Genomic DNA, 27,564 nt, shown 5'->3' with positions numbered 1-27,564 from the left:
GATACAAAAATTAGCCAGGTGTGGTGGTGTGCACCTGTAATCCCAGCTACTTGGGAGGCCAAGGCAGGAGAACCACTTGAACCCAGGAGGCGGAGGTTGCAGTGAGCCAAGATGCTGCCACTGCACTCCAGCCTGGGAGACACAGCAAGACTCCATCTCAAAAAAACAGTAATAAATAATTTTGGTGCACACTAAGAATAATTTTTAAGAGATTTTATACTCTATATTCCCAGTGAAGGAAACACTACTTGCTTTTCAATTATGTAAAGCAGGGGTATTTAATTGCCTTTCTACAATGACTAAATATAAAATATCTTCAAATGATTTCAGTATAATTTTTATTACCTAAAAAACAATGGGATTTGGCATTTAGGGTAATTCCATTGTTAACACATCTTAAACCATTAAGAATCAATCCTAAAATTTAAGAGTTAGAAAAGGCTGTAAGGATAATTTAATTCAATCCTTCATTTTACAGATACAGAGACTAAGTCCAAGAAAGTTCAAAATAGAAACCAGAACCCAGATCTTCTGCCCCTCCAGCCAGTATGCTTTCAAGTCTTTCCTCTAACAGGACATAAAGTTACTGAGAATGTCCTTCAAATTTCTATCATGGCTCTACATTTTAAATAAATAGATGCATAATTAAACAGAATTTAATTTCCATAATAATAGTCAGAAATACTAAATAAAGGAAAACAATAAATCTTTTAAATTATTTTAATATAGTCTCTTGAGATCAGTAACACATTGGTAAACTTTCTGCAGAAGTGCATTCCTAAATAAGTAAACCCAAGGCAACAGTTGACAAAAAGGTAAAGAAGTAGCTTTATTTTAAAATACAGTCTTCCTTTGGTATCTTTGGGGGATTGGTTCCAGGAACCCTCACGGATACCAAAATCCTTGGATGCTCAGGTCACTTTTATAAAATGGCATGGTAGTTGCATATAACCTACAGATTCTCCCAAATACTTTAAATCACCTCTAAATTATTTATAATACCTACAATGTAAATGCTACCCAAATAGTTGTTATATAGTACTGGTTTTTAATTTGTATTTTTTTATTGTTATTATTTTTATTTTTTCTCAAATATTTTTGATATATGGTTGGCTGAATCTACGGAAGCAGAACCTATGGATACAGAGGGCCAACTGTAAACGCCAAAAAAATTAACTTTAAAAAATAACTTCATCAACGTGAGTTACTTTTAAATACAAATAGGGACTGAACATACATGCATCAAATTGTACTCTCATTCACTGACATAAGCACACCTCCAAACAAGTTAATATGAAGGTAAATACATAAATATATACAAGTAAATACACATACCCAAATAACAAACCACACATCACCCACCATTTTCCAAGACCAAAATTTTCATATAAACATACTGGCAAACACAGCAAAAATATCAGTGTACATTAACATACTTACATATACAGATATGCATAAATACCAGAATTCAAAGCAACATGTAGCATATAACACAGGTACTTAAGGCATAAACAACACAGCTCAGTCAGAAACAGCCCAGGGAGAAACAGTTATCTATTGAAACAAATACTATTGTGACCTTCTCACACTAGGGATGAAAATTCAGCAGTTCACAATGGAATTGAGATTAATAAAATGCTTATGCTTTAAATAATGGAAACAAAGAAACCAGACTCTAAACCACTCTCCACTGCCAATGTGTTTGTTATGTTGATAATGTGAAAACAACTTCAGAGACTTAAAAGCATAGGGAAGCTGGGGAGTCCTATCTAGAAAAAAGATTTGCCAAATGAAATCACTAAAGATGAACATAGAAACATTCTGTAAAGTTAGCTAAATTATCTTTATTTTTTTTGTAGAAACAGGGTCTCACTCTGTTGCCCAGGCTGGAGTGCAGTGGCATGATCTTAGATCACTATAGCCTCAGACTCCTGGGCTCAAGTGATCCTCCCAGCCTCAACCTCCTAAGTAGCTGGGATCACAGGTGTGTGACACCATGCATGGCTCAAATTCTTTTTACTTTGAAGGCCCTGCTAGAAACTTGCTGCTGCTCTAGTTCACCACTTGGAGAGACAAAACTAAAAAAGCTGTTGCTGGGCTCAGGTGCTGTGGGAGAACCCGCAAAAAATGGTCTGAACTGAAAATCTCCATCTCCATCGCCCCGATTTCGAACAGGTGTATTATCCAAAGGAAACTTGGAGTTGTTACCTAGGGCAGAAAAAAGGGAAAAACATAATTTTATTCTTTTGTTATCTATATAATCTACTTCAGAGGAATCATCAAATATATATATATGAATATATATTTTTTCTCCAATATTTGTCTTAGAAAAAAACAGACATATAAAATCTTTTGCCCCAGGTTAAGAATAATTTTTTTAAAAAACATTGTAATAAACATTCTAGAAAAAATATAGCTATGAAATATTGGCATATACCATGACCCAATATCAATTAGCATAGGCTTAAGACAAAGCAGATAATAGATCTGATTAAATGAACATTTAACTACTTCCACTGAACCCTTCCATGGCTATTACAGGTTTTAAAGGACCAAATAACTACAGGAAAATGCTGACTATATATCCTTCAAGCTAACAGTGGCAGCAGGACATAAAAAGGTTAACTGTGTACAAAAAAAGGAATGGGAAAGAACTGGTGAATATGAAAAAAATAAGACAAATGTGGACAGTGACAAAAAAATAAGTATATCTATAATGCCCATTTACAGTAACTGACTGACTAAATTACATTATATAAGTAAAACTGAAAGTTAAGCAGAAATTTAGGTTTTTATTCTTATATCTGATATTCCTCATCTCATCATCTCATACCTGACCCCCCCTTTTTTTGTAGAGACAGGGTCTCACTATATTGCCCAGGCTGGTCTCAAACTCCTGGGCTCAAGTGATTCTCCCACCTCAATCTCCCAAAGTGCTGGGCCGCACCTGACCACCTCATACCATTTCTAAGACATCAGCTCCTCCCCCATTAAATCTTTTTCCTCAGCCTATAGTAAATATCCAAAAATGAGTATTAGGAAAGTCCAGCACAAGAGGCTTCACTTTTTTGTATGCCAAAAACAATTTCCATTAATAGCATAGCAAAAATCTATTGGATTTTGTTACATAAAAAGTAGTATAAAGGAGAGAGCTCAGGAAGATAGGAAATTCATTCCATCTGCAAGGCACCTAACAAGCAGAAAAGAGATGGCATCATACTAGATTGTGATTTAAAGAAAGAATCCTATTTAGATAATCTTTATATCCTCATTAGTTAGGATCATACCTAACAACCTGGTACATAAAACATATTTGCTAAATATTTGATAAATGGAAAAATGATTAGACAAAAGAACAAAACAACCAAACTGACAACTTAAGAATTGTACAATCAGTATTGGCAGGTGAAAAAAATTGAAACATAGCCTTCTTGGAGGATAGCAAATGGTTAAGAGTATAGGCTCTGAAAACAGTTTAGTGATATTGACCAAATTACTTAACTTTCTGTGCCTCAGCTTTCTCATCTGTATAAAAGAAGGACAATAATACTTACTTCATAAAGTTTTGTAAATTATATGAATTTATGTAAAACACAACAGTGCCTAGCACTTAGGAATCAATAAATGACAGCTAATATTATTATTACTACAACTATGTAGCTTTTAACTTAATGTAGCAATTTGCAAACTTTCATTTTGCAGACATTAACTCTGCTCAAATTAAAGCTTTAATTTAAATGTAAGCAAATACAATAGATAAAAGCAATGATGTACAGGTTGAAACATGGGTGAAGAATTCATAGCCTACCACAACTCGATGCTTGTCTTATCGTCTCCACTGAATGCTTGGAAGTGGGCAGAGCAGTATAAAAAATCATTGATTTAAAGCACAGACACTTGATACACGTCCTTTCTTACCTAATGGGAAGCCAAGAACACCAGACTGTGCAATCATGGACGGTTCAAGGGTGCCTTCATGGTTAGCAATAGTGATGTTTCGTAGCCTTAGGCTATCATAGAGGCCTTGGAGCTTTTGATACTGACGATTGCGCTCCATAAGTTTCTCAGAGATGTCACTGAACTTTTTCTTGTATTCTTCTAGTACTTTCTTCATGGAGGTGATCTCTCCTTTCATAGAGGTCAATTCTACATCCTTGCTTTGTATTTGCTGAGTATATATCTTCTCCATCTGTTTCAGATGGCCCTCAGCCTTGCTGAAATTGTATTCTTGATAGAGACGTTCCTGATGTACCTGGTTCCAAAAGAAAAAAGATTTTTAAGGTATTGGGTACAAAGTTATATATTGTAAAATGTTATACAAACACAAAAGGAAAAGAAAGATGCTTATACAGGGAGGTTATTTTAACATTTAGAACCCAGTTTAAGAAGCAATCAGGAGGCCGGGCGCGGTGGCTCACGCTTGTAATCCCAGCACTTTGGGAGGCCAAGGCGGGCGGATCACGAGGTCAGGAGATCGAGACCACGGTGAAACCCCGTCTCTACTAAAAATACAAAAAATTAGCCGGGCGTGGTGGCGGGCGCCTGTAGTCCCAGCTACTCGGAGAGGCTGAGGCAGGAGAATGGCGTGAACCCGGGAGGCAGAGCTTGCAGTGAGCCGAGATTGCGCCACTGCACTCCAGCCTGGGTGACAGAGCGAGACTCTGTCTCAAAAAAAAAAAAAAAAAGAAGCAATCAGGATACACAATGAGGCACAGAAAACAGTGTGTTACTAAATGCATAGAAAAAAATTCTGGAAGAATACTCTCTAACCACTAACTTTATACCACCAATAGAACTGAGTATTTGTCTTACTTTAACAAGTGACATGTTTTCCAAAGGTTTTTAAGAAATATAATCCCATTTTTCAAGTAATCCAGAGCATGAAGAACAGACTCTGAGACAACCCCAAATTATCATTGTCTCCTGGTACATACACCCTTGTGTAACTCCCTATCCCCTTGCACGTGGGCAGGACCTGTGACTAGAATACTACAGAAAATGTGACAGGTTGTCACTTCATAAGTATATTACCTAAGACTATAAGGTCTGTCTTACTAGGAGACACACTCCCTTGCTGGCTTTGAGGAAGCAAGCAGCCATGTTAGGAAGGCCCAAGAGGCAAGTAACTAAGAACAGCCTCTGGCCAATAGCCAGCAAAAAATTGAGGACCCAATGAATCTAGACAGATCTTACACTTTTCACAAAAATAAACTCAAGATGGTTCACAGACTTAAACATAAAATGCAAAACTATGAAACTCCCAGAAGATAACATAGGGTAAAATCTAGGTGATCTTGGATTTGGCAGTGACTTTTAAAATACACCAAAGGTATAATCCATGAAAGAGAAAATTGATAAGCAGGACTTCATTAAACTTAAAAATCTCTGCTCTGTGAAAGACCCTGTAAGAGAATGAAAAGACAAGCCACAGATCAGGAGAGTATATTTGCAAAAGATAGCTCTGATAAAGGATCAAAGAATACTTCAAACTCAACAGTAAGGATAAAAAGAACACTTAAAACTCAACAATAAGAAAACAATCTAAAAATAGACCAAGAACTTCATATACACCTCACCAAAAAAAAAAAAGGCAAAAAAGCATATGAAAAGATGCTCCACATCATATGTCATCAGAGACATGCAAAATGAGATACCACTATACACATATTAAAATGGCCAAGACCCAGAACATGGACAATACCAACTTCTGGCAAAGATGTGGAGCAACAGGAATTCTCACTCATTGCTGCTGGCAATATAAAATGGTACAGCCACTTTCGAAGACAATTTGGCAGTTGCTTACAAAAATAAACATACTCTCACCACATAAGCCAGCAAAAACACTATTTGGTATTTAACCAAAGGAGCTGAAAAATAGAGGAGCATGTAAGAGAAACAACTTACCCAGAAAAATATAATAAAAAGTTACTTGACAGATGACAAACATCCTTAAGTATAAGTGTATATGTAAGATGTAACAATACATTCAAGGACATGCTTAATTAAAGTCATCCACAGGGAGGTCTTTCAAAGGAAATATTAAAAGTAGAAATCATAAGGGAAAAAGTTAAGGATGTGTATTTGATAAGAATGCTTATCACAGCATTTTAATAACTTGGAAATAAATTATGATACAATATAACCATTAAAATATGATTATAGAATAGTTAACTAAAAAATATTTAACAAGATATTCATACCAAGTGAAGCATAGGTTACTCAGGAGGCTGAGGCGGGAGAATGGCTTGAACCCAGGAGTTAGAGACTAGCCTGGGCAACACAAGAAAACCCCGTCTCAAAAGGAAGAAAAATTCATACCAGATATAATATATTGTCAACTCTAACAATGAAACAGTGTGTGTGTTATTATCTTACTTTTATACAGAAGAGAGAGAGAGAGAGAGAGAGAGTGTGTGTATACCCAAAATATCAACAATGGTTATCTCTGAGTGATGGAATTATGAGTGCTTTAATTTTCTTCCTTTTGATTTTCAACAATAAACATTATTGCTTTTGAAAATAATTTTAAAAAAAGAGTTTTTCATATACTCATAAAAAATTAATAATAATATAACAAAGGAAAGACACTAGAAGTTCCCACAAATGCCATAAATCATATGCTCAAGAGAAACTAGACTAAGCACTAACCTGATATGTCCAGAAGGCCAGTGCTCGGGAGCTAATGTCCAACACGATCTCTGGTCGCAGTCCTGCCAATACCATAGCTTTATATTCCTCTGATGGACTGAGTTCTGTGCGGACAATATCTAGCTTTCCAGAAAGGGTACTGTTGCAGGCAGGACAGATAGCTGGTGAGCGACTAAACTCACCACTGCCATGCTGATCACAGAAGATGTGAGAGCAGGCAGTGACCCATGCATAGCCAGAGAGTTTGATGCGACACTTTCGATAATTACAAAGCAGCATGTCTTCACACAAAGACATAAGAGGATAGTGAGGTCTCCAGAAGCTGAAGAGAGTCCTAAGAAGGGGTAAATAAAAAGGCCAAGTAAGTTAAATTGCAATGAAAATAAAATAAATAATAAGTAAAAAATAAATATAACATGCACGGTTTTATCATAAAATACTGCACATTATATTCCTTGTATTTATTATAATTGATATATTGATTTCAGTTACTCAATAATATTAATTGTGCTTCTTGTTTGTCCGGTTTTCTAAAAACACTTTAAGGATAAAAGGTAAAGACAAAGGTGGTTACGAGCTTGCTAAAGTCAAAAATAATATATACGTGGGCCAGGCTCAGTGGCTCAAGCTTACAATCCCAGCACTTTGGGAAGCCAAGGCAGGCGGGTCCCTTCAGGTCAGGAGTTCGAGACCAGCCAGGCCAACATGGTGAAACCCAGTCTCTATTAAAAATACAAAAATTAGCCAGGCGTGGTGATTCAAGCCTCTAATCCCAGCTACTCGGGAGGCTGAGGCAGGAGAATCACCTGAATCCGGGAGGCAGAGGTTGCAGTGAAGCGAGATCACACCACTGCACTCCAGCCTGGGCGACAGAGCAAGAATCTCTCTCAAAACATATATATATATATAGGCCGGGCGCGGTGGCTCACCCCTGTATAATCTCAGCACTTTAGGAGGCCGACGCGAGCAGATCACGAGGTCAGGAGTTCGAGACCAGCCTAACATGGTGAAACCCCGTTTCTACTAAAAATACAAAAGATTAGCCGGGTGTGGTGGCAGGTGCCTGTAGTCCCAGCTACTCGGGAGGCTGAGGCAGGAGAATCGTTCGAACTCCGGAGGCGGAGCTTGCAGTGAGCCAAGATCGCGCCATTGCACTCCAGCCGGCGACAGAGACTCCGTCCCGGGGGCGGAAAAAAAAAAAAAAAGTTGCCTTGGCCCTCCGGGTCGACAGAAAGGAACACTCGCACACCTTTATCCCAATAGCCCTGCTGAGTAAGTTTCCTCAGGTATGTCACCTGGCAGCCACAGTTAAGATTAAGAGGCCTATTTTACATCTGGCAGAGTAGGGGACAGCGGGAAAGCAGAAGAGCTGGGAAGCTTTAAAGCTGAGTCCTCTCTCACGCAGGAGAGGCGCAGCTAATTCCGAATCTTCCACCAGCTGGGAGTAAGCGCCAATCTAATGTCTGTACAAGCTGCGTGAGGGGCAAGTTTTAGAGAAACAGACCCACAGAAATTACACTCTGGAATTTTCAGCCAGCTTTCCGCGCTCAGTAGAGAAAATAATAGTAACAATAATAATAACAAACGATACTTAATCTGAGGCTGAAAGAAAAAGCGCGGAAAAACTCCGTCGCCTCCACAACTCCCCAAGTGAAGATTCCAGGATTCTCTGTGCGCGAGTACTTCAGGAAACTACGCCAGAGCGCGCATGCGTGGGGTTGCCCCGAAGCATCCTGGGACCTGCCAGGCTGAGGGAGTTGCGGCCAACAGCTCCGGCTAAGAATCAGGAGAAATTCCCAGAAACACTGTGACAGCTGTAATTGGACAGCTAGCACCTCCATGTTGAGGTAGTCCACCATTTTATTTTTTATCCACCTTGGAATAGACATCTTTCCACTCTCACACATCGTCTATACACATTTAAGGAAATTATAATTTTCCTTGAGTCTGCATTACAAACATGCATTACAGCTCTTTAAATTAAGCGATAGTGGGCCGGGCGCGGTGGCTCACGTCTGTAATCCCAACACTTTGGGAGGCTGAGGCGGGCAAATCATCTGAGGTCAGGAGTTCCAGACCAGCGTGGCCAACACGGTGAAACCCCGTCTCTACTAAAATACAAAAATCAGCTGGGCGTGGTGGTGGACGCCTGTAATCCCAGCTACTCGGGAGGCTGAGGCAGGAGAATCACTTGAACCCAGGAGGCAAAGGTTGCAGTGAGCCGAGATCGCACCATTGCACTCCAGCCAGGGCAACAAGAGCGACACTCCGTCTTAAAAAATAATAATAATAATAATTAATTAAGCGATAGTATTGAGGGTCAGAACTTTGAGGTGACCTACCTGCGTGCTCGCCTGGAACTGCTGGCAGTGTTTAAATGATTGCACTGTGCCAGTTTTACTCTAATGCTGTTGCCTGTCATTTTCTTTGCTCTTCTGTGCTTACCCACAGCAGCTGCTTTAGGTAATTATTTTCTGCTTAATCTATATAGATCTGTTGGAATTCAGATTAAAAATTAACCTGAAGAGGAAAGCTAGACAGGTCCTCAGGATATAAACCTTAATGAAGCTTTTTTTTCTTTTCCAGATAGGGTCTCACTCTGTCGCCCAGGCTGGAGTGCTGTGACGAGATCTTGGCTCACTGCAACCTCCGCCTTCCGGGTTCAAGCAATTCTCTTGCCTCAGCCTCTGGAGTAGCTGGGATTACAGGCACATGCCACCACACCCCGCTAATTTTTGTATTTTTAGTAGACACAGGGTCTCGCCATGTTGGCCAAGCTGGTTTCAAACTCTTGACCTCCAGTGATCCACCCACCTCGGCCTCCCAACGTGCCGGGATTACAGGCGTGCGCCACCATGCCCAGCCTTATACCGTCTTTTGTAGCCATCTTTCCAGATGTTGTGAACCTATTATGAATTAGTAACAGATGCAATTAGCCACGCAATGGACATCAAACCCTGCAAACCCCTGAGTAGTGCCAAACCACAATCTCAAATCTTTTTCCTTCAAACAAAAAACTGTCAAAAACTATGCAACTTCCTACAAGGTTTGTCAACTGTTTCAGAGTAATTAGGCCTTTGTACATTTCCTAAAATATCTTCTGATAACTTTAAAGTGGTAACTTAATTCTGGTATAAACCAGTTTCAAAAAAATGAGATCTTCATGTGTGAACCATATACTCCCTAACATCTGTTTTTGGCTGTTCGAGCCTTCTGTGTGAATTCTGGTTTTAACTATGCCAAATGTAGAAATATTAATACAAAAAAAAAGTACAACTCATTTAAAGTTGAAAAATGCAAAATATTCTAATTTGACTAGTACCTAACTTTGTGATCCTAGCCAATTCCCTTTGTACTGCAATATGATCACTTCCTGGAGATGTATCTAAGTTAATAAATACTTAACATTAATTCATTTTAACACCATGTACTGCAAATATGCTACAATTTATCCATTCTTCTAATAGACATTGATTGTGGGTTTTTACAATTAAAAACAATACTGCAATGAACATTCTGTAGGTGTCTCCTTGAGTACACATGCCAAAAATTCCTCTAGAATATAACACACCCAGAGCCTGGGTTAGTATATAAGCAACTTCAAATCAACTAAATGTTGCCAAACCACTCTCCAATGTAAAAGCATAAATTTCACTGCCACCAACAAAGTATAGAAGAGCCCAATGCTATAAATTCAGCAACATGCAGACATGTCAGGTTGTTTTACTTTATTTCATTGTTGTCTATCTGATGACAGTGAAATGGTATCTCAGCGTTGTTTTAATGTACAACTCTTTCATTACTCGTAAGAGTGAGCATTTTTTCATCTGAATGACTACTCAGGGATCCTCATCTGTGATTTGCCTGTTCATGTCCTTTGATGATTTTCTTGATTTATATGGAGTCATTTAACAGTAATATGACATGCAAACATAAGTTTGAATTTTAGTGTACACAAATTTATCAACTTTTTGTTTTTGTACTTATGTCTACTCCGATATCATACTCTTGCTTTTCAATAATTCTAAAGTTTTGCTTTTCATATATACAACTTTAATTCATTCTTCCCAACATAAAGAGTCTGAATAACTTACAATAAGAGTTGTGAAGGCCAGAGTGACCACAACATTCAAGAAAGCAAACATTCCAACAACTTCACTATTTGATGGAGTGGTAGTCTAGTCTATAACATTTCTAGGTTATATTTACCATGCAAGGGATACAATATGCATCAAAATATTAGAAATGTTATATTTCATTTGCTTTTAGAACGATATTTCATCATATTTATTGACTATACAAAACAAGGCAACCAACCACAAAGGCAAAACTACTCAGAAGAACAAAATTATATTCCAGCTCTTTGGAAGGCCAAGGCAGGTGGATCACCTGAGGTCAGGAGTTTGAGTCCAGCCTGGCCAACATGATCAAACCCCATCTCTACAAGAAAATACAAAAATTAGATGGATATGGTGGTGCATGCCTGTAATCTCAGCTACTCAGGAGGCTGAGGCAGGAGAATAGCTTGAACCTAGAAGGTGGATTTGCGCTGAGCCGAGATCACGCCATTGCACTCCAGCCTGGGCAACAAGAGCAAAACTCCGTCTCAAAAAAAAAAAAGAAAAGAAATACTTTCCATGAGAATCTATATAGAGAAAAGCAGTCTGAAGATATTATAATGAAGGAGAAAAGGCTTTGAGTTTCAAGTACTAGTTTGCTATATTTGAACACATAGAAGTAACTTCCTGTTTATTTTGATACCTTGTTTTTATAGCCAAAAGTTGAGATTTGCAACAGAAAAGTCTGACTGCCTGAAGACCTAACATATTTCTTGTAATTTGTAAAATCGTTTAACTCAGTTGTTTACTGTTTTTAGACAAACTACTGAATATTCATGAAATGTATATTATTGATGAAGCAATTTCGAGAATCTTTTTTTTTTTTGAGACGGAGTCTCGCTCTGTCACCCACGCTGGAGTGCAGTGGCACGATCTCAGCTCACAGCAACCTCCGCCTCCTGGGTTCAAGCAATTCCTTGCCTCAGCCTCCTGCATAGCTGGGACTACAGGCACGCTGCCGCACCCAGCTAATTTTTTTTTGTATTTTTAGTAGAGATGGGGTTTCACCATCTTGGCCAGGCTGGTCTTGAACTCCTAGACCTCCTGATCTACCCTCCTCGGCCTCCTGAAGTGCTGGGATTACAGGCGTGATCAAGAATCTTAATTTAAAGAATGGGTTTCATATTCTGGCAAACACAAGTTAGTACAGTTGCATACCATTTGTGAGATTCTGGTATAAGCATGAGTATTAAATCTCATTACAAAAACAGTAAAGTATACCAGACTTTCAATATTTGGATTTTTATTTTGTACCCCTTGCATGTTAAATATACCATCATGGATGTAAACACAGCATACAGGACAGTATGCTTTAGCCAAAACAATTGAGAATATTTCAACATGAAGCAGAAATGAGTTTTTAACCATACCTGAATGGTATGTGCAATTTAACTCAATGATAAATATCAAGTAAGATTGTAAATAAAATATTAACAATAAAAGATTTCCTACTAAGTACCAGTAAGGTTTTATGTATCTATTCCTCACATAAATAGATTGGTTTTGGCAGTCATTCTTATAATAGGCACTGATTCCAGGTTTTACAATTAAAAACAATACCACAGTGAATGTTCTATACATGTCTCCTTGAGTACACATGCCAAGAATTCCTTTTGGAAACTGCCCTGGTTTGTCAATCAGGGCTTCCCCCACCTTCCCCACCACCCCACCATGAACCCTCTATGGCTCCTATACCCAGAGACTAAGTTAATATATAAGCAAGTATTTTTTTGGTATCTCTTTTGGGCCAGGCCTTAGGGAAAAAGAAGGTATCTTGCTTTCATGGAGTTTACAATCTACCAAAGGATCTAAGAATAACATAAGAAAATGAAAATATTATTTTATTCTTTCCTTTGCCACCTCTTACATTTTTGCAAATTGATTCCATAAAGCCATTTCTGGTGAAAAAAGTCCATCTTTAACTTCAAGAATTATCTGCCTTCATACTGCAAAGAAAAGTTTTAGATATATAAATTTTTTTTTTTTTTTTGAGACAGAGTATCTCACTCTGTCACCCAGGCTGGAGTGCAGTGGCACAATCTCGGCTTACTGCAATCTCCACCTCCCAGATTCAAGCGATTCTCTTGCCTCAGCTTCCCAAGTAGCTGGGACTACAGGTGTGCACCACCATGCCCAACTAATTTTTATATTTTTAGTAGAGACAGGGTTTCACCATGTTGGCCAGGCTGGTCTCGAACTCCTGACCTCAGGTGATCCACCCACCTCAGCCTCCTAAAGTGCTGGGATTATAGATGTGAGCCACCGCACCCAGCCAAAAAGTGTATTTTTAAAACTGCCCTGACATGTGTGTGAGCAACCACTCTAAAAAACTGAGTAAACCATTTAAAATTTGAACATGAATGACTTTAGAGTATGTTTCAGTAACTCCCAGAATCAACTGGTTTTATTTCATAGTGCCAGATGACAGCTATCTAATTACTATATGCTCGTGTTTTGAAACTAGGCTGCTTCTTTTATTTTTTTAATCACAGGTACATTTTCTTAATCTGGAATCACGACCTGTTTAGTAATTGTTTGACTCCGCAAAAATCAGAAGGCACTAACGGACAGCCAGCCCATCCTCATGGTGCCCTGAGTGAAGATAAGCCATTTTTGATATATGATGGATCAAAATCCCACTGCCTAAGGCTTCAAGCAGTGAGAGGAACAGCCATCAAAGTTTAACTCCAACCACATTAATGTAAGAAACGTTTATAAAAAATAAAGACATCCCAACCTGGGCAACATGGCAAAACCCCATCTCTACAAAAAATACAAAAAATTAGCCAGGCATGGTGGCCTGTGGGCCCAGCTACTTGGGAGCCTGAGGTGAGAGAATCACCTGAGGTTGGGAAGCCAGGGCTGCAGTGAGCCCTGATTATGCCACTGCACTCCAGCCTGGGCAATGGAGTGAGTCCCTGTCTCAAAAAAAAAAAAATGAAGACACCAAGAGACTCTTATAAGATAGGAATCATTACATCTAAATAAGAACTAGAGGCTGGGCACGGTGGCTCACGCCTGTAATCACAGCACTTTGGGAGGCCGAGGCAGGTAGATCATGAGGTCAGAAGATCGAGACCACGGTGAAACCCCGTCTCTACTAAAAATACAAAAAAAAATTAGCCGGGTGCGGTGGCGGGCGCCTGTATTCCCAGCTACTCAGGAGGCTGAGGCAGGAGAATGGCGTGAACCCAGGAGGCGGAGCTTGCAGTGAGCCGAGACTGCACTCCAGCCTGGGCGACAGAGCGAGACTCCGTCCCAAAAAAAAAAAGTAAGAACTAGAAGAGATCATTAAGGATCAACTGATCCAGCAAGGGAAAATGAGGAACTAGATAACAAGTTAGTACCAAAATCAAGATTAATCAACTAAAGAAAATGTTATTCCAACAATTATATAAAGATAGACATTACAGTGCCTATGACTAATTCTAGAAATTAAGTTTTGAGGGGCGGGGTGAAGGTAATGAGGGGTAGTCTAATTAACAGAAAGATATATAAGCAATAAAAAGAATTTCCTCTTTTTTTTTTGAGACGAAGTCTAGCTCTGTCACCCAAGCTGGAATGCAGTGGTGTGATCTCAGCTCACCACAACCTCTGCTTCCCAAGTTCAAGAGATTCTCCTGCCTCAGCCTCCCAAGTAGCTGGGATTACAGGTGCATGCCACCACACCCAGCTAATTTTTGTATTTTTGGTAGAAACGAGGTTTCACCATATTAGCCAGGCTGGTCTTGAACTTCTGACCTTAGGTGATCTGCCCACTTCACCTCCCAAAGTGCTGGGTTTACAGGCATGAGCCATCACATCAGGCCAAAACAAAGAATTTTCGTCAATCTATTATGCAGATGTCAAAAATTGCCAGGTAGTACAGAATCTAAGAGAAATATACACATGGATTCTGATGACAAAATAGTTAACATCAAACTGAGCATTTACCGTATGCTTTACCCACACCCTGACTAATTTAATCTTCAAAATAACCACCCTGAGTCAAATACTGTTGCCATCCTCTAAAATATAAAACTAAGACACAGATATTAGGAAACTTGCCAATGCTGTATAACTGGTGAAGTGATAGAGCATGGGTTTGAACTCAGTCTCCAGAACCCATATATATACTATACAATGCTACTTCCCGACATCTTAATTGACTTTTTTTTGGAGATGGAATCTCGCTGTCATTCAGGCTGGAGTACAGTTGCGCTATCTCTGCTCACTGCAACTTCCACCTCCTGGGTTCAAGCCTCAGCCTCCTGCCTCAGCCTCCTGAGTAGCTGGGACTACAGGCGCACACCACCAGGCCCAGATAATTTTTTGTATTTTTTTAGTGGAGATGGGGTTTTGCCATGTTGGCCAGTCTGGTCTCAAACTCCTGAGCTCAGACAATCCACCCACCTCGGCCTCCCAAAGTGCTAGGATTACAGGTGTGAGCCACCACTCCTGGCCTCAACTGACTTTTAAAAAGTGAAATTTATAGCACCATAGCAGCTGGCCATGAAGTCACAAACCTGAATTTTCAAAGACTCATATATATGTCAAAGCTTCTCAATCTCAACGTAAGCCTTACCATAAAAGAAAAACGCAGTACTCATCTACTGTATATCCAGGATTTACAGCACCAAAGAGGTCCAGGCTGGAACAGCAAAACTCAGATCTGGTTTCAGTCTCTTGAAATTTTACTCCTGCAAAAGATAACAAAAGCTAAAAAATTATTTCAAGTCCTGATATTACTTTGAGTTGTTTGTATTTCCTGTATTCACCCTTCTTTCTACCTAATTCTCTGCTGAAAATGCTGGCACAGGTAAAGAATATAAGCTTGTCCTAAGTTACCTAAAATAACTTTTAAGATATTATAATACATGAATACAATAAAATTAGAAAATAGGTTTATAATAATAAAAGATTGCTTGTAGAACCCAATTCTAGAGAAAATAACCCCTAGTATTTTAGTATATATATCCTTTCAGTTTTCTTAAGCAAACATATGCATATAAAAATATTTAAGCAGAAACATATTGCTCTATATAATCTGTTTTTCATGTGTCATGAATACCATTCCATTTCAATAAACATAAACCTGTATCATAACTTTTAAGTGACTCTATAGTGTTGTACCGTATAGTCTTCACAAAATTGATTTAATCAACTCTGTGTTTCCTTTAATCTATATGTATAGATTGATAAAATAATGATTAGTTTAAAACTGCCAGGCTAAATTGCCTATAGAATTATACCATTGCCAGTGCTTTTTCTGTAGTGTTTTAACTTTTAGATTAATGATTCCTGACCCTAGTTCTAACTCACAAAAGTGATTTTTTGGGGATATAGAGATATCGCAAAAGATCAAAGCACAACAAAACATTAGTTTCAAATTCATAATTTATTAAGATCTAAGAATTACCTGGGATTACAGACTAAATCCCAGTATGAATTCCAACAAGCAGAATTCAATTGCAGGTGTTTGCCCCTAGCTTTAGTCTGCTCAGAGCATGTGTTTAATCAGGCTGATCAGCTGAAACACGGACTTAACATGCATTTCATCATGGCAAACTGTAAATGACTGGGGAAGGGCAAACCAGCACCGGCTCCTCATCCCTAAACAGGAAAATTCTCCTAAGGTTAGAACTGGGGATTTTTTTGAATTACCAAATTCCATCCACTAATAACACTGAGTCCCAAGTCTTGCTAAGTGATTAGAAATCCAAATGAGGTAAAAATGAAGATTTTGCTCTTACTCTTACCTCTGGCATCACATGAATCCAGCTTCTATCTAGAAATCCAGTTGAACCACAGGATCTATCAATTACCTAGGATCATTTCTGGAAAATTAAAAAAAAATAAATTAATTCACAAAGGTTATGATTACATGACAACTCACACCAGCATGTTCTACACCAAGTCACAAGAAAATTTAGAGTAACCGTGCATCCTTTATTTAACTCTCCATTCATTAATACAAATTATTGACTCATCTATTTGGAAAATGTCACCAAATGCCCAAGCTCAATATCAAATAGGGCAGGATCAGGAGTTCAAGGTTACAGTGAGCTGTGATCGTGCCACTGTACTCCAGCCTAGGCAACAGAGTAAGACCCTGTCTCAAACAAAACAAAACAAAACAAAACAAAAAAATTTAACAGCAACAACAACAACAAAAAACTGAGCAGGACACCTACACAAGCTTAATTTTGTATAAATTTACAAGCTTGGATAAAACTGCACAATAGTCTAACCAACTTCTGAAAGGCTATAAAGGTTAACAGCTTCACAGTAAGAAAACAGTTATGCAAGAGGAAGGAGTTAAGAACTTGTAAGATTCAGGTAACTGAGAAAATAATCCAAAATAGTTTTTTCAAAGCATGTTTCAATTTCATTTGAGCCAATGCCGGATGGTATTTAACCTTTACTCTTTGTAATCCTTTGTCAAAACAATCTGAAGAAAATCTTCCCTTTATATAGGAAAATTGAATTAGTAACATTTGTAACCCAAGTCTGCCACAAGATGGCAATGTAAGAAAGAGGCTTGCTTTAATTTCCTCTTCCAGCATTTGCATGTAATCTGAACTTTCAGGTCACATACATACTAGATACGCAGTTCATCTTTGCAGGCCAACCTTCACACTATTCCCTACTCTTCACCTAATTACTAGCTAGAAAATTTTTTGTATTTACTTGTTATGATCATCTAAAACTTGTTAGCTAAAAATACTGCAGTTATACTTTCATCATTGTGTTCTTTTTCATGCAGCAATGTGGAGATTTAAAAATCCATAAACTCATACAATCTAGCCAGAAAGACAAGACTCATAGAAATTAACATACCACCAAATAAGTAGTAGAAAGCAAGTAAGGTTAAGAAAAGAAGTAGAATTGGTCAAGGAAGGCTTCATGAAGCAAAAAGAGTGGGTCATAAGTGGACCCTAAAGTTGCATGTCCAATAAGTAACCACTTAATTAGAGTTAAAAAGTAAATTTCTCCATTACCTTAGTCACATTTTCATTACTCAATAGCTATATTGGCAGTACAAACATAGAGCATTTCCATCATAACAGAAGCCTCCATTGGACATCAGTGCCTTTAAGAATGAGTCTAAAATAAGCTGACAGATAAGAAAGCAGTGGTTATCATTCTTTAGAAATCCTATCTGTCAAGCAGTATAGAATTTGTATCATTTACATTTTACAACCCCCTATTTACAGGAAAATTGAGGCTCAGAAAAATTACATAAATTTCTTAAGGTCACCTAACTAGTAAGAGCTAGGATTTAAATTCAATTCCATCAAAACTCCATACTCTTCAATCCACCATGGTACTTCGTACAGGAAATAAGCAGAGCTAAAGAAGATGGTTTGCTTTAAAATGTAATGCAGTGACATGCTAGCTCAGTAGGTTGGAAAGAAACTGAAGCATTTTAAATATCTCAGACAGATATGATCAAAATGTTATTTTACTTCTTCCTTGCCCTATATTTCTACAATGCTTTAACTATGTAAAATGTTTTCAGATCAGCAGGATGCAACGTTAACTAAGAGAATGTAGACAAGAAGCAAGACATGGTGTGAAAGGTTTCTCCAGTTTTAACAACGTCTACCTTAAAACTCCTTGATCTCTCCAAACCCAAAATAAATTTTTTTAAAAAGGAAATTAAAAAAAAAACTACTTGATCTAAGTATTCTTACAGGATAATAATTATAGGTTGAAAGGAACAACTTCTCTATTAATCTCAACTCACAAACAAAACTCAGATTGCAAGAGGCCTGGTCTTTTTGTTTTGACACATAGCACAAAGCCTGGCACATAAATCCTGATGTTAAATATGTGACATATCACATATGTGATACCTTTCCCAATATGTGATGCTCCCTGCAGGATTCTAGTCATGCATGCTTCAACAAGTGTCATTCCACCATACAAAGGACATTTCGTATTTACTAAGTATTTTGCAAATGCTCCATAAACAATCAATGATCCCAGCATTTTGTTGACTGTGGGCAATAATCACTTCAAAGTACTAGTGTTCATAGCCAAAAGGTGCATTTTATAGGTGTGAACAGATGCTTCATGAAGGCCTAATACAAACTACAAATTGATACTAAATCAGCAGATACTTGTGTTAAGATTTCATTACCATTCCTTTTGACTGTATTCCAATTTACTCGGTGCCACCTAGCATTATAGGATACAATGGTAACTCAAAGAATCTCTAAGCTAGGCTTTTTAGATAGAAAAGACACAAATATGTGTAATTAAGAGAACTTAAGGCAGCTTATCTTGATCAAAATTCAAGTACCAGGCTTTAGGTACCATCAGCCTTTAACCCTTTCTGTTGAGAATATCCAAATCCAAATCCAAGCCCATATGATTTTCTTTTTTTTTTTTTTTTTTGAGACGGAGTCTCGCTCTGTCGCCCAGGCTGGAGCGCAGTGGCGCAATGTCGGCTCAACGCAAGCTCCGCCTCCCAGGTTCACACCATTCTCCTGCCTCAGCCTCTCCGAGTAGCTGGGACTACAGGCGCCCGCCACCACGCCCGGCTAATTTTTTTGTATTTTTAGTAGAGACGGGGTTTCACCGTGGTCTCGATCTCCTGACCTCGTGATCCGCCCGCCTCGGCCTCCCAAGTGCTGGGACTACAAGCGTGAGCCACCGCGCCCGGCAGGCCCATATGATTTTCAGGGGGTCTACAGATGGGCCAGTTCTGGACTGGCACACACGGTGCTGGACTTCCCTCCTCAGTGGATTTCATCTTCAACCTGAAACAAAATGAAGACACAAAATTTTGTTTATAGGAAGTAAATACTAAACTAATAGCTTGGCATAGTTTTCCTTTAGAGATAGTTATATAAGTTACTGCTATCAGAACAGACTCCAAGTTTTATTTCCCACTCACTATCAGAGTTTCCTTCCTTTTTAAGGCAGAGTAGTATTCCACTGTACATATGTATCATATTTGCTTTATCCATTCATCTGTTGATGGACCCTCAGGTCAATTCCGTATCTTGGCTTTTGTGAATAATGATGCAATGAACATGGGAGTATAGATATCTCTGACATACTAATTGTATTTCCTTTGAATATACCCAGAAATGGGATTTCTGGATTATATGGTAGTTCTACTTTTAATTTTTTGAGAAATTTCCATACTGTTTTCCATAATAGCTGCACTAATTAATATTCCCTAAAATAATAGATTTTGAAATCATACTAAACTAGATTTTAATCCTGGCTCTCTCATGTATTTGCTGTGCCCATGGGTAAGTTATGCAACTTCTCTAAACCTCAGCTGTCCCCTCTGTAAAATGAGGACAAATACCACATACCTCTTAAAACTTCCGTGAAGACTGAGGTAATAAATGCACTTTGCACTGTAGCTGGCATGGAGTTAAATGTTTAATATGTTATTTCTATGTCTTGCCCAAGGTCAACCAGCTAGTGAGTAGAAAGGCAAATATTCTGCCTAAAAATTTTACACTTTTCCACAGACATAAAAAAAAAAAAAAATGTTCTTTACAGCAAATGGAGCTGCTGGATGCTGTTAGAGGCCATTATCCTAAACGAATTTACACAAAAACAGAAAACCAAGTATTGCATGTTCTCACTTATAAGTGGGAGCTAAGCCTTGCGTAGGGAGCTAAATACTGGGTTCACAGGGACATAAAGTTGGGTACAAGAGACACTAGGTACTCCAAAAGGAAGAAAGGAGAGAGAGGGGCAAGAGCTGCCGGGCGCGGTGGCTCACGCTTGTAATCCCAGCACTTTGGGAGGCCGAGACGGGCGGATCACGAGGTCAGCAGATCGAGACCACAGTGAAACCCCGTCTCTACTAAAAATACAAAAAATTAGCCGGGCGTGGTGGCGGGCACCTGTAGTCCCAGCTACTCAGAGAGGCTGAGCCAGGAGAATGGCGTGAACCTGGGAGGCGGAGCTTGCAGTGAGCCGAGATTGCACCACTGCACTCCAGCCTGGGCGACAGAGCGAGACTCCGTCTCAAAAAAAAAAAAAAAAAAAAAAAAAGAGAGGGGCAAGAGCTGAAAATCTTCCTATTGGGTACAATGTTTACTACCTAGATGGCAGGATCAATAGAAGCCCAAACCTCAGCATCATGCAATATACCCTGAAACAAACCTGCACATGTACCCCATGAATCTACAATAAAAACAAATTTAACAACAAAAAGTCACACTTCTCACAATAACCCAGAAGCCAGAAAGGTCACTCATACAGTACTCATAAGGGCCCTTCCAACTCCAAGATAGTGCGTCTTTTTTTTTTTTTTTTTTTTTTTGAGATGGAGTTTTGCTCTTGTTGCCCAGACTACTAGAGTGCAATGGCGTGATCTCGGCTCACCACAACCTCCACCTCCCGGATTCAAGCGATTCTCCTGCCTCAGCCTCCCGAGTAGCTGGGATTACAGGCATGTGCCAACACACCCGGCTAATTTTGTATTTTTAGTAGAGACGGGGTTTCTCCATGTTGATAAGGTTGGTCTGGAACTCCCAACCTCAGGTGATCCACCCTCCTCGGCCTCCCAAAGTGTTGGGGTTACAGGCATGAGCCACCGCGCCCGGCCATATTGTCTTTCAAGCAAAAAAAGACACAGGTTTGCTTCCTCCTTCCCCTCATTTCCTACTTAACAATGAAGACTCCAATGTATTATGAAGTTACTTATTAACAAAAGCATGCTTCCATTGGAAAGAACGTAATTTTTTCCCAACTCACGAAACTTCCACCTAAAAAACCAGAACTAAGCCTCTTAAGACTAAAACAGCTTTGGAGAAATTCCCAAAAGCTTCCTTTTTTATTTTGCATGTTTACGTCCTAAAATACATTTCAGCTTTTCCTAACTTAATACTAAAATACTCCCTCAACACTGTAACTTAATACTCAACTTAATACTAAAATACTCCCTCAACACCATGAGTTCAGGGGCATATCCAGCACACATATTCTAAGTAAACACTGAAAGCATGCCCTTTCTGCCCCTGTGAATACAAAGATGACTTGGTTGTTCTGGGTCACTGCTGTCACTCCTTCCCAACATTAAACACATGCTCATAACAAGATAAACCATCCCCTACTCAAACCAAAGTGGGCAAAGATATATTCATATAAAAGCCATCAAGATGATTTTCCTTTCGGTAGAAAATCCTTTATTGCTCAATCAAGTTTAGAGTATTGATTGGTTTCTAATCACCACTATGTGTACAACATAAATATAAATAGGAAGCACTGCAAAATATCTAGAGTCCTTTTAAACAAGAATATACCAAAACCCAATCTGCTTTAAGATCCACTTTGAGTGGCCGGGCGCGGTGGCTCACGCTTGTAATCCCAGCACTTTGGGAGGCCGAGGCGGGCGGATCACGAGGTCAGATCGAGACCATGGTGAAACCCCGTTTCTACTAAAAATACAAAAAATTAGCCGGGCGTCGGCCGGGCGCGGTGGCTCACGCTTGTAATCCCAGCACTTTGGGAGGCCGAGGCGGGTGGATCAGGAGGTCAGGAGATCGAGACCACGGTGAAACCCCGTCTCTACTAAAAATACAAAAAATTAGCCGTGCGTGGTGACAGGCGCCTGTAGTCCCAGCTACTCGGGAGGCTGAGGCAGGAGGATGGCGTGAACCCGGGAGGCGGAGCTTGCATTGAGCCGAGATCGCGCCACTGCACTCCAGCCTGGGGGATAGAGCGAGACTCCGTCTCAAAAAAAAAAAAAAAAAAAAATTAACATGTATCAAAAGAAAGAAAGGAATGTAGTGAAATTACATTGAAGGTCACTAAGCAAAACTTTTTATGAGAAAACAGATATCCAAAATACTTACTGTAAATAAATAAGTACTGCTTACTTCTAAAGGTACCTAACATTTATTACACACCAACTGGAGCCTAGTTTTTATATATTTTATCTGATCTTGGAAAGCTAAGTCTCGGAATGGCTCACTGCTTCTCCCAAGGTCACCAGAGCTGTAAACTGTGGCGCTGGAATTTAAATCTAGAGGCTCGCCCTGAACTAAGCTCCCTGATCTTTTTCCATAGCTTTTAAGGACACAATCACCACAGTGGCAACATTAAAAATTAGGAGCTCCTTTTAAGGCTTATCTGTCTTCAGAGTTTGCTGCCCAGGTTCACCAAGAAAGCCGAAATGATCTGAGCAAAGGCCAGGGGAAAGACAAGGACCGCTGCAGCTTCCACAAACCCAGTAAGGACCTGGGCCCTCTAGACGCTCACCGGAGAATTAAACTCTACTAAGCTGAACGCCTTCTCCCGAAATCTGACCTCACCCAGGGAGATATAAATCAAAACAGCATTGGGATGATAATATCTTTCCCGCCAAGCAAAATGAAGCCGGCGTTTTCCAAGAACACACGCACTGTGCACATGAAGCACAGCCTATTGTTCCTGGGTCACCAGGACTCGGAGATGGAAGGCAAACCCAGTACTGCAGAGGCCCACGTGGAAACAAGCCAGGCAGAGCATTTCACTGCCTTCTCCCAACCTCCACACAGCCGAAATTAATCTCCTTGCGACTCACACACACTCCAATGCTGACTTATGAAATAAAGGCCTGCCACCTGGGTATATAACTCAAATGGAAGAGAAATTCAAAACAATTAGACAGCAAAATTAAGCGCACACTCACCAGCCCACCAAAACGGAGAGGGAAAGTGGAGAGACAGGAAGTCGCCTTGGGAAGTGTCTTCAGAACCTGATTGGCTAATGAGTTCAAGAGGATTCCCTCCTCCTTTACCTTAAAAGGTGCTGAAATGACGTAACCCACTCCACCCCTCTCTCTTTATGGACCAGTGATGCTTCTTGAACTATTTTTAGAGTGAACTTCTTAAACCAAGTTTCCTTTTGAGTTAATGTACTTAGGCAAAAACAGGCTAATTTAAGCTATTTATACACGTTGTTGTTTGCGTGGGCCTACTGCATTCTATTCCAAAGAATTTTCATCCCTTAAGGGTAATTTATTATCTTTGTGACCTCAACATGGTTAACTTATGCTAGGCAACAGATTCCATTATAAACAGTGTAGATCGATTCAAGTTAAAATTTACCTTCATTTTTTTCCCCCCAGATCCAAAGCTGGCCTGATAAAATTTACCTTCAGGTAATCTTTGAACTAACAGGCTTAGCAGATAAAAGGTAGGTGGATTAACTGTTTTAGGCTTCAAATAAAATTTATCTGATTTTGAATCTGAACCTTGCCACTTATTTGCACACATCTAAGCCTCAGTTCCCTCAACCATAAAAAGAGGGAAAAAAGATGAAATCTTCCTACTCTGATGGTTGTGAGGATTAAGTAAAATAATTTATATAATGTACTCAGTACAATACCTGGTACACAGTACTCAACAATGTTAGCTGTTATTATTGTTATTACATATTTCTTGTTAGATTTATCTTCCCAAGTAGACTATAAACAACTAGAGAGCAAAGTGTACGTTTTACACATCTCCAGACAAAAACAATGACTTTCATTGCTGAGGACATAATTGATGAATCAATTATTTTGACTCCTCACATCACCCTCCAGTTAAAGTATAGGTTCTTACTCTGTTAAATTTTTTTTTTTTTTTGAAACAGGGTCTCACTTTGTGTCTCAGGCTGGAGTGCAGTGGTGAAATCTCGACTCACTGCAGCCTTGACCTCCTGGGTTCAAGCGATCCTCCTGCCTCAGCACCCCACTAAGTAGCTGGGACTACAGGCGTACACCACCACACCCAGCTAATTTTTGTATTTTTTGTAGAGACGGGGTTTCGCCATGTTGCCCAAGCTGAAAGATTTCTTTTTAAGCCATAATTAGAGGACTCCCTGGCACAATATTCATCATTATTCTTAATAAATACTATTATAATAATAGAGAATACATATACAAATATGTGTTATATGTACAAATATACATGTAATGTGCAAATATTTGAAGTATAAAGATTCAAGGTATACAAAGAAATGATACAACTCTAACTCATAGTAGTTCTCATTTTTTAATCATTTCATCCTACCCACCCTGCTTCCATCTTACCAGAAATTACCTATTCCAATCCACTTTAGTGTTTACCTGCCCCAAATTTCCCAACATTTAGCATCAAATCCTCATTTGTTGTTTCATAATTGATTTATTGTAACTTCTAGAGTCAAAACATTTCTTGAATGTTTACTATAAACATTCAAGAAATGTAATATTCATTACCTTGTTTAATCTTCACATTAACCCAAGAAGGTAAGCACTTTCATTATAACTATTTCACCAAAAAAAAAAAAAAAAAAAAGGAAACAGAGTTATAGAGATTAAGGAATTTGTCTATTTAGCAAGTGGTAAAGTCAGGATTCAGATCCCAGTTGCTATGGTTTGAATGTCCCCTTCAAATGTTGAAACTCGGCCAGGCGCGGTGGCTCACGCTTGTAATCCCAGCACTTTGGGAGGCCGAGACAGGCGGATCACGAGGTCAGGAGATCGAGACCACGGTGAAACCCCGTTTCTACTAGGGTGGTGGCAGGCCCATCCCACTACGGAGAGGCTGAGGCAGGAGAAGGCTGAACCGGAGGCAAAGGTTGCATGACCGAGATCACACAAGAAACTTAATCCCTAAAGTGGCTGAAACTTAATCCTCATTAGAAGTGGGGCCTTCAAGAGGTGACTGGATCATGAGAGCTCTGCCCTCATGAATAAATTAATCTATTCATGGATTAATAGGTTATCATGGGAGGGGAACTAGTGGTTTTAAAGAAAAGGAAAAGAGACTTAAGGATAGCATGTTAGCAGTCTCAGCCTCCTGGCCATGTGATTTCCTGCCACACCTTGGAACATCACAGCTAGTCCCCTCCAGCAAGAAGGAGTTCAGATGCAACCCAGAGGCAGTCCCTTCACCTGGGACTTCACAGCATCCATAACTGCAAAAAATAAATTTCTTTTTTAAAATAAATTACCCCACAGCCTAGCCAACATGGTGAAACCTCGTCTCTACTAAAAATACAAAAATTAGCTGGGCATGGTGGTATGGGCTTGTAGTCCCAGCTACTCAGGAAGCTGAGGTGGGAGGATCGATCACTTGAACCCGGGAGGTGGAGGTTGCAGTGAACCAAGATTGTGCCACTGCACTCCAGCCTGAGTGACAGAGTGAGGGCCTGTCTCAAAAACTAACTAACTAAATAAATAACCCAGGCTTGGTGCGATGGCTCAGACCTGTAATCCCAGCACTTTGGGAGGCCAAAGCGGGTGGATCTCTTGAAGCCAGGAGTTCAAGACCAGCCTGGCCAACACGTTGAAACCCCATCTCTACTAAAAATAGAAAAAATTAGCCAGGCATGGTGGTGCACACCTGTAATCCCAGCTACTTGGGAGGCGAAGGCAGGAGAATCGCTGGAACTAATGAGGTGTAGGTTGCAGTGAGCCAAGATTGTACCACTATACTCCAGCCTGGGAGACAGGGCAAGACTTTGTCTCCAAAAAATAAATTAATTAAAAAACAAACAAACTAATAAATAAGTGACCCAGTTTCAGGTATTCTGTTATAAGCAACAGAAAGCAAACTGAGACAGCAGCCATCCAACTTGAGAGCCCAAACTCTGCCACCACATTGCACTGCCTCCTATTGTGTGATTTCAGAAAACCTTAGAAAGTACAATATTCTTTTCAAATTCCCATTAAATATCTAACATTTCTTTATGATACTCTGTATTCCAGGCTTTAATACTTATAATAATCCATGATGAAATTCTCTTCAGCTGGTAACATCAAAATTTTGTGCTCTGTAAAATAACTTTGAAATTGTTTAAAAGTAGATAGATTCTTGGGGCCAGGTGTGGTAGTTCACATCTGTAGTCCCAGTACTTGGTAGATGGAGGCAGAAGGATCGCTTGAGCCCAAGAGTTTGAGAGCAGCCTGGGCAGCATGGTAAAACAACTGTCTCTACAAAAAAATAAAAAAATAAAAAATTGCCAAGAGTGGTGGTGCCTCTGTAGTCCCAGCTACTAAGGTAGGCTGAGATGGGAAGAGAGCATGAGCCCAGAAGGTAGAGGTTGTAGTGAGCTGTGTTTACACCACTGCACTGTAGCCTGGGCAACAGAGTGAGACCCTGTCTCAAAAAAAAGTAGATTCCTGGGACACACCTTCAGAGATTCTAATTCAGTGGGTGGGACTCAGGAATATGTATTTTAATAAGCACCCTCAGGTACTTCCGGTAGATTTGAGGCTCACCCTTTGGAGAACACCGACTGAATGACTATCATTTAAGGATGTTATCACTGAAAGCGTGGTGGGGGTGAGGGATAAAGACTACACACTGAGTACAGTGTACACTGCTCGGGTGATGGGTGCACTAAAATCTCAGAAATCACCACTAAAGAACTTATTCATGTAACCAAACACCACCTCCTCCCCAAAAACCTACTGAAATAAAAAATAAATTTAAAAAAAGGAAAAAAGGGATGTTATCACTGCTGAAGTGAGTAAAATCTTGGAAAAGGCAGCACTCTTTAAAAATTTCATTTATAATTTATTCAAAATGAAGAATTGAGAATAGCCATTTGTCTGTAATTAAAAATTAAGCATCTCCTTTGCAAGTTCACATTTGGTTATCCACCCTGGAGAAATATTGTGCTCAAAGGGGCATGTTCAAGGAAGGATGTTCCTTGTAGCACTGGTTATGACAGCAAAACAGAAACACCCATGTCTATTCAAAGAAGATCATTAAATCATGATACAACTATTCCTTGGCGGCAGGGGTGGTTAATGGGTACAAAAAAATCATTAGAAAGAATGAATAAAACCTACTATTTGATAGCACAATAGGGTGACTATAGT

The 27,564-nt window shown here is 39.4% G+C and overlaps 1 protein-coding gene and 2 non-coding genes across 6 annotated transcripts; all 3 read right to left on the bottom strand.

Annotated features, from left to right (window-relative positions):
• Positions 1-804: 804 nt before the first annotated feature.
• CCNB1IP1 (cyclin B1 interacting protein 1) lies at positions 805-23,530 on the bottom strand. 4 transcript variants are annotated; one of them, XM_032179447.2, is made up of 7 exons: positions 23,398-23,530; positions 19,353-19,513; positions 16,505-16,582; positions 15,331-15,445; positions 6,649-6,982; positions 3,919-4,252; positions 805-2,208 (listed from the first exon to the last, which is right to left on the bottom strand). In XM_032179447.2, the coding sequence occupies exons 5-7, from the start codon at positions 6,943-6,945 to the stop codon at positions 2,006-2,008; spliced, it is 834 nt and encodes a 277-aa protein (XP_032035338.1). In that variant the 5' UTR covers positions 6,946-6,982; positions 15,331-15,445; positions 16,505-16,582; positions 19,353-19,513; positions 23,398-23,530; the 3' UTR covers positions 805-2,005. The 4 variants fall into 4 exon arrangements, with proteins under 4 accessions (XP_032035338.1, XP_058285792.1, XP_058285793.1 ...); XM_058429809.1 differs by lacking the exons at positions 15,331-15,445; positions 16,505-16,582; positions 19,353-19,513; positions 23,398-23,530 and adding an exon at positions 12,634-12,673; XM_058429810.1 differs by lacking the exons at positions 15,331-15,445; positions 16,505-16,582; positions 19,353-19,513; positions 23,398-23,530 and adding an exon at positions 8,240-8,418.
• Positions 13,296-13,443, bottom strand: LOC116456474 (small nucleolar RNA SNORA79). The gene has a single exon (XR_004244702.1). It is a non-coding gene; the product is annotated as a small nucleolar RNA SNORA79 (small nucleolar RNA).
• On the bottom strand, positions 16,239-16,315 carry LOC116456484 (small nucleolar RNA SNORD126). Its single transcript, XR_004244707.1, has one exon. It is a non-coding gene; the product is annotated as a small nucleolar RNA SNORD126 (small nucleolar RNA).
• Positions 23,531-27,564: the final 4,034 nt, after the last annotated feature.

The sequence above is a fragment of the Hylobates moloch genome, unplaced genomic scaffold (genome assembly GCF_009828535.3).
Source record: "Hylobates moloch isolate HMO894 unplaced genomic scaffold, HMol_V3 SCAFFOLD_16, whole genome shotgun sequence".
NCBI classification, from domain to species: Eukaryota; Metazoa; Chordata; class Mammalia; order Primates; family Hylobatidae; genus Hylobates; species Hylobates moloch.
This window is presented reverse-complemented; position numbering and strand designations above follow the sequence as displayed.

Coding starts and splice junctions, on each gene's coding strand:
- CCNB1IP1 (XM_058429809.1), bottom strand. CDS start 12,662: ATGGCTTTATGGAATCAATTTGCAAAAAT. Junction 4,253..6,648: donor TGGCCTTCTGGACATATCAG/GTTAGTGCTTAG, acceptor TTTTGGAACCAG/GTACATCAGGAACGTCTCTA. Junction 2,209..3,918: donor TGTTCTTGGCTTCCCATTAG/GTAAGAAAGGAC, acceptor TTTCTGCCCTAG/GTAACAACTCCAAGTTTCCT.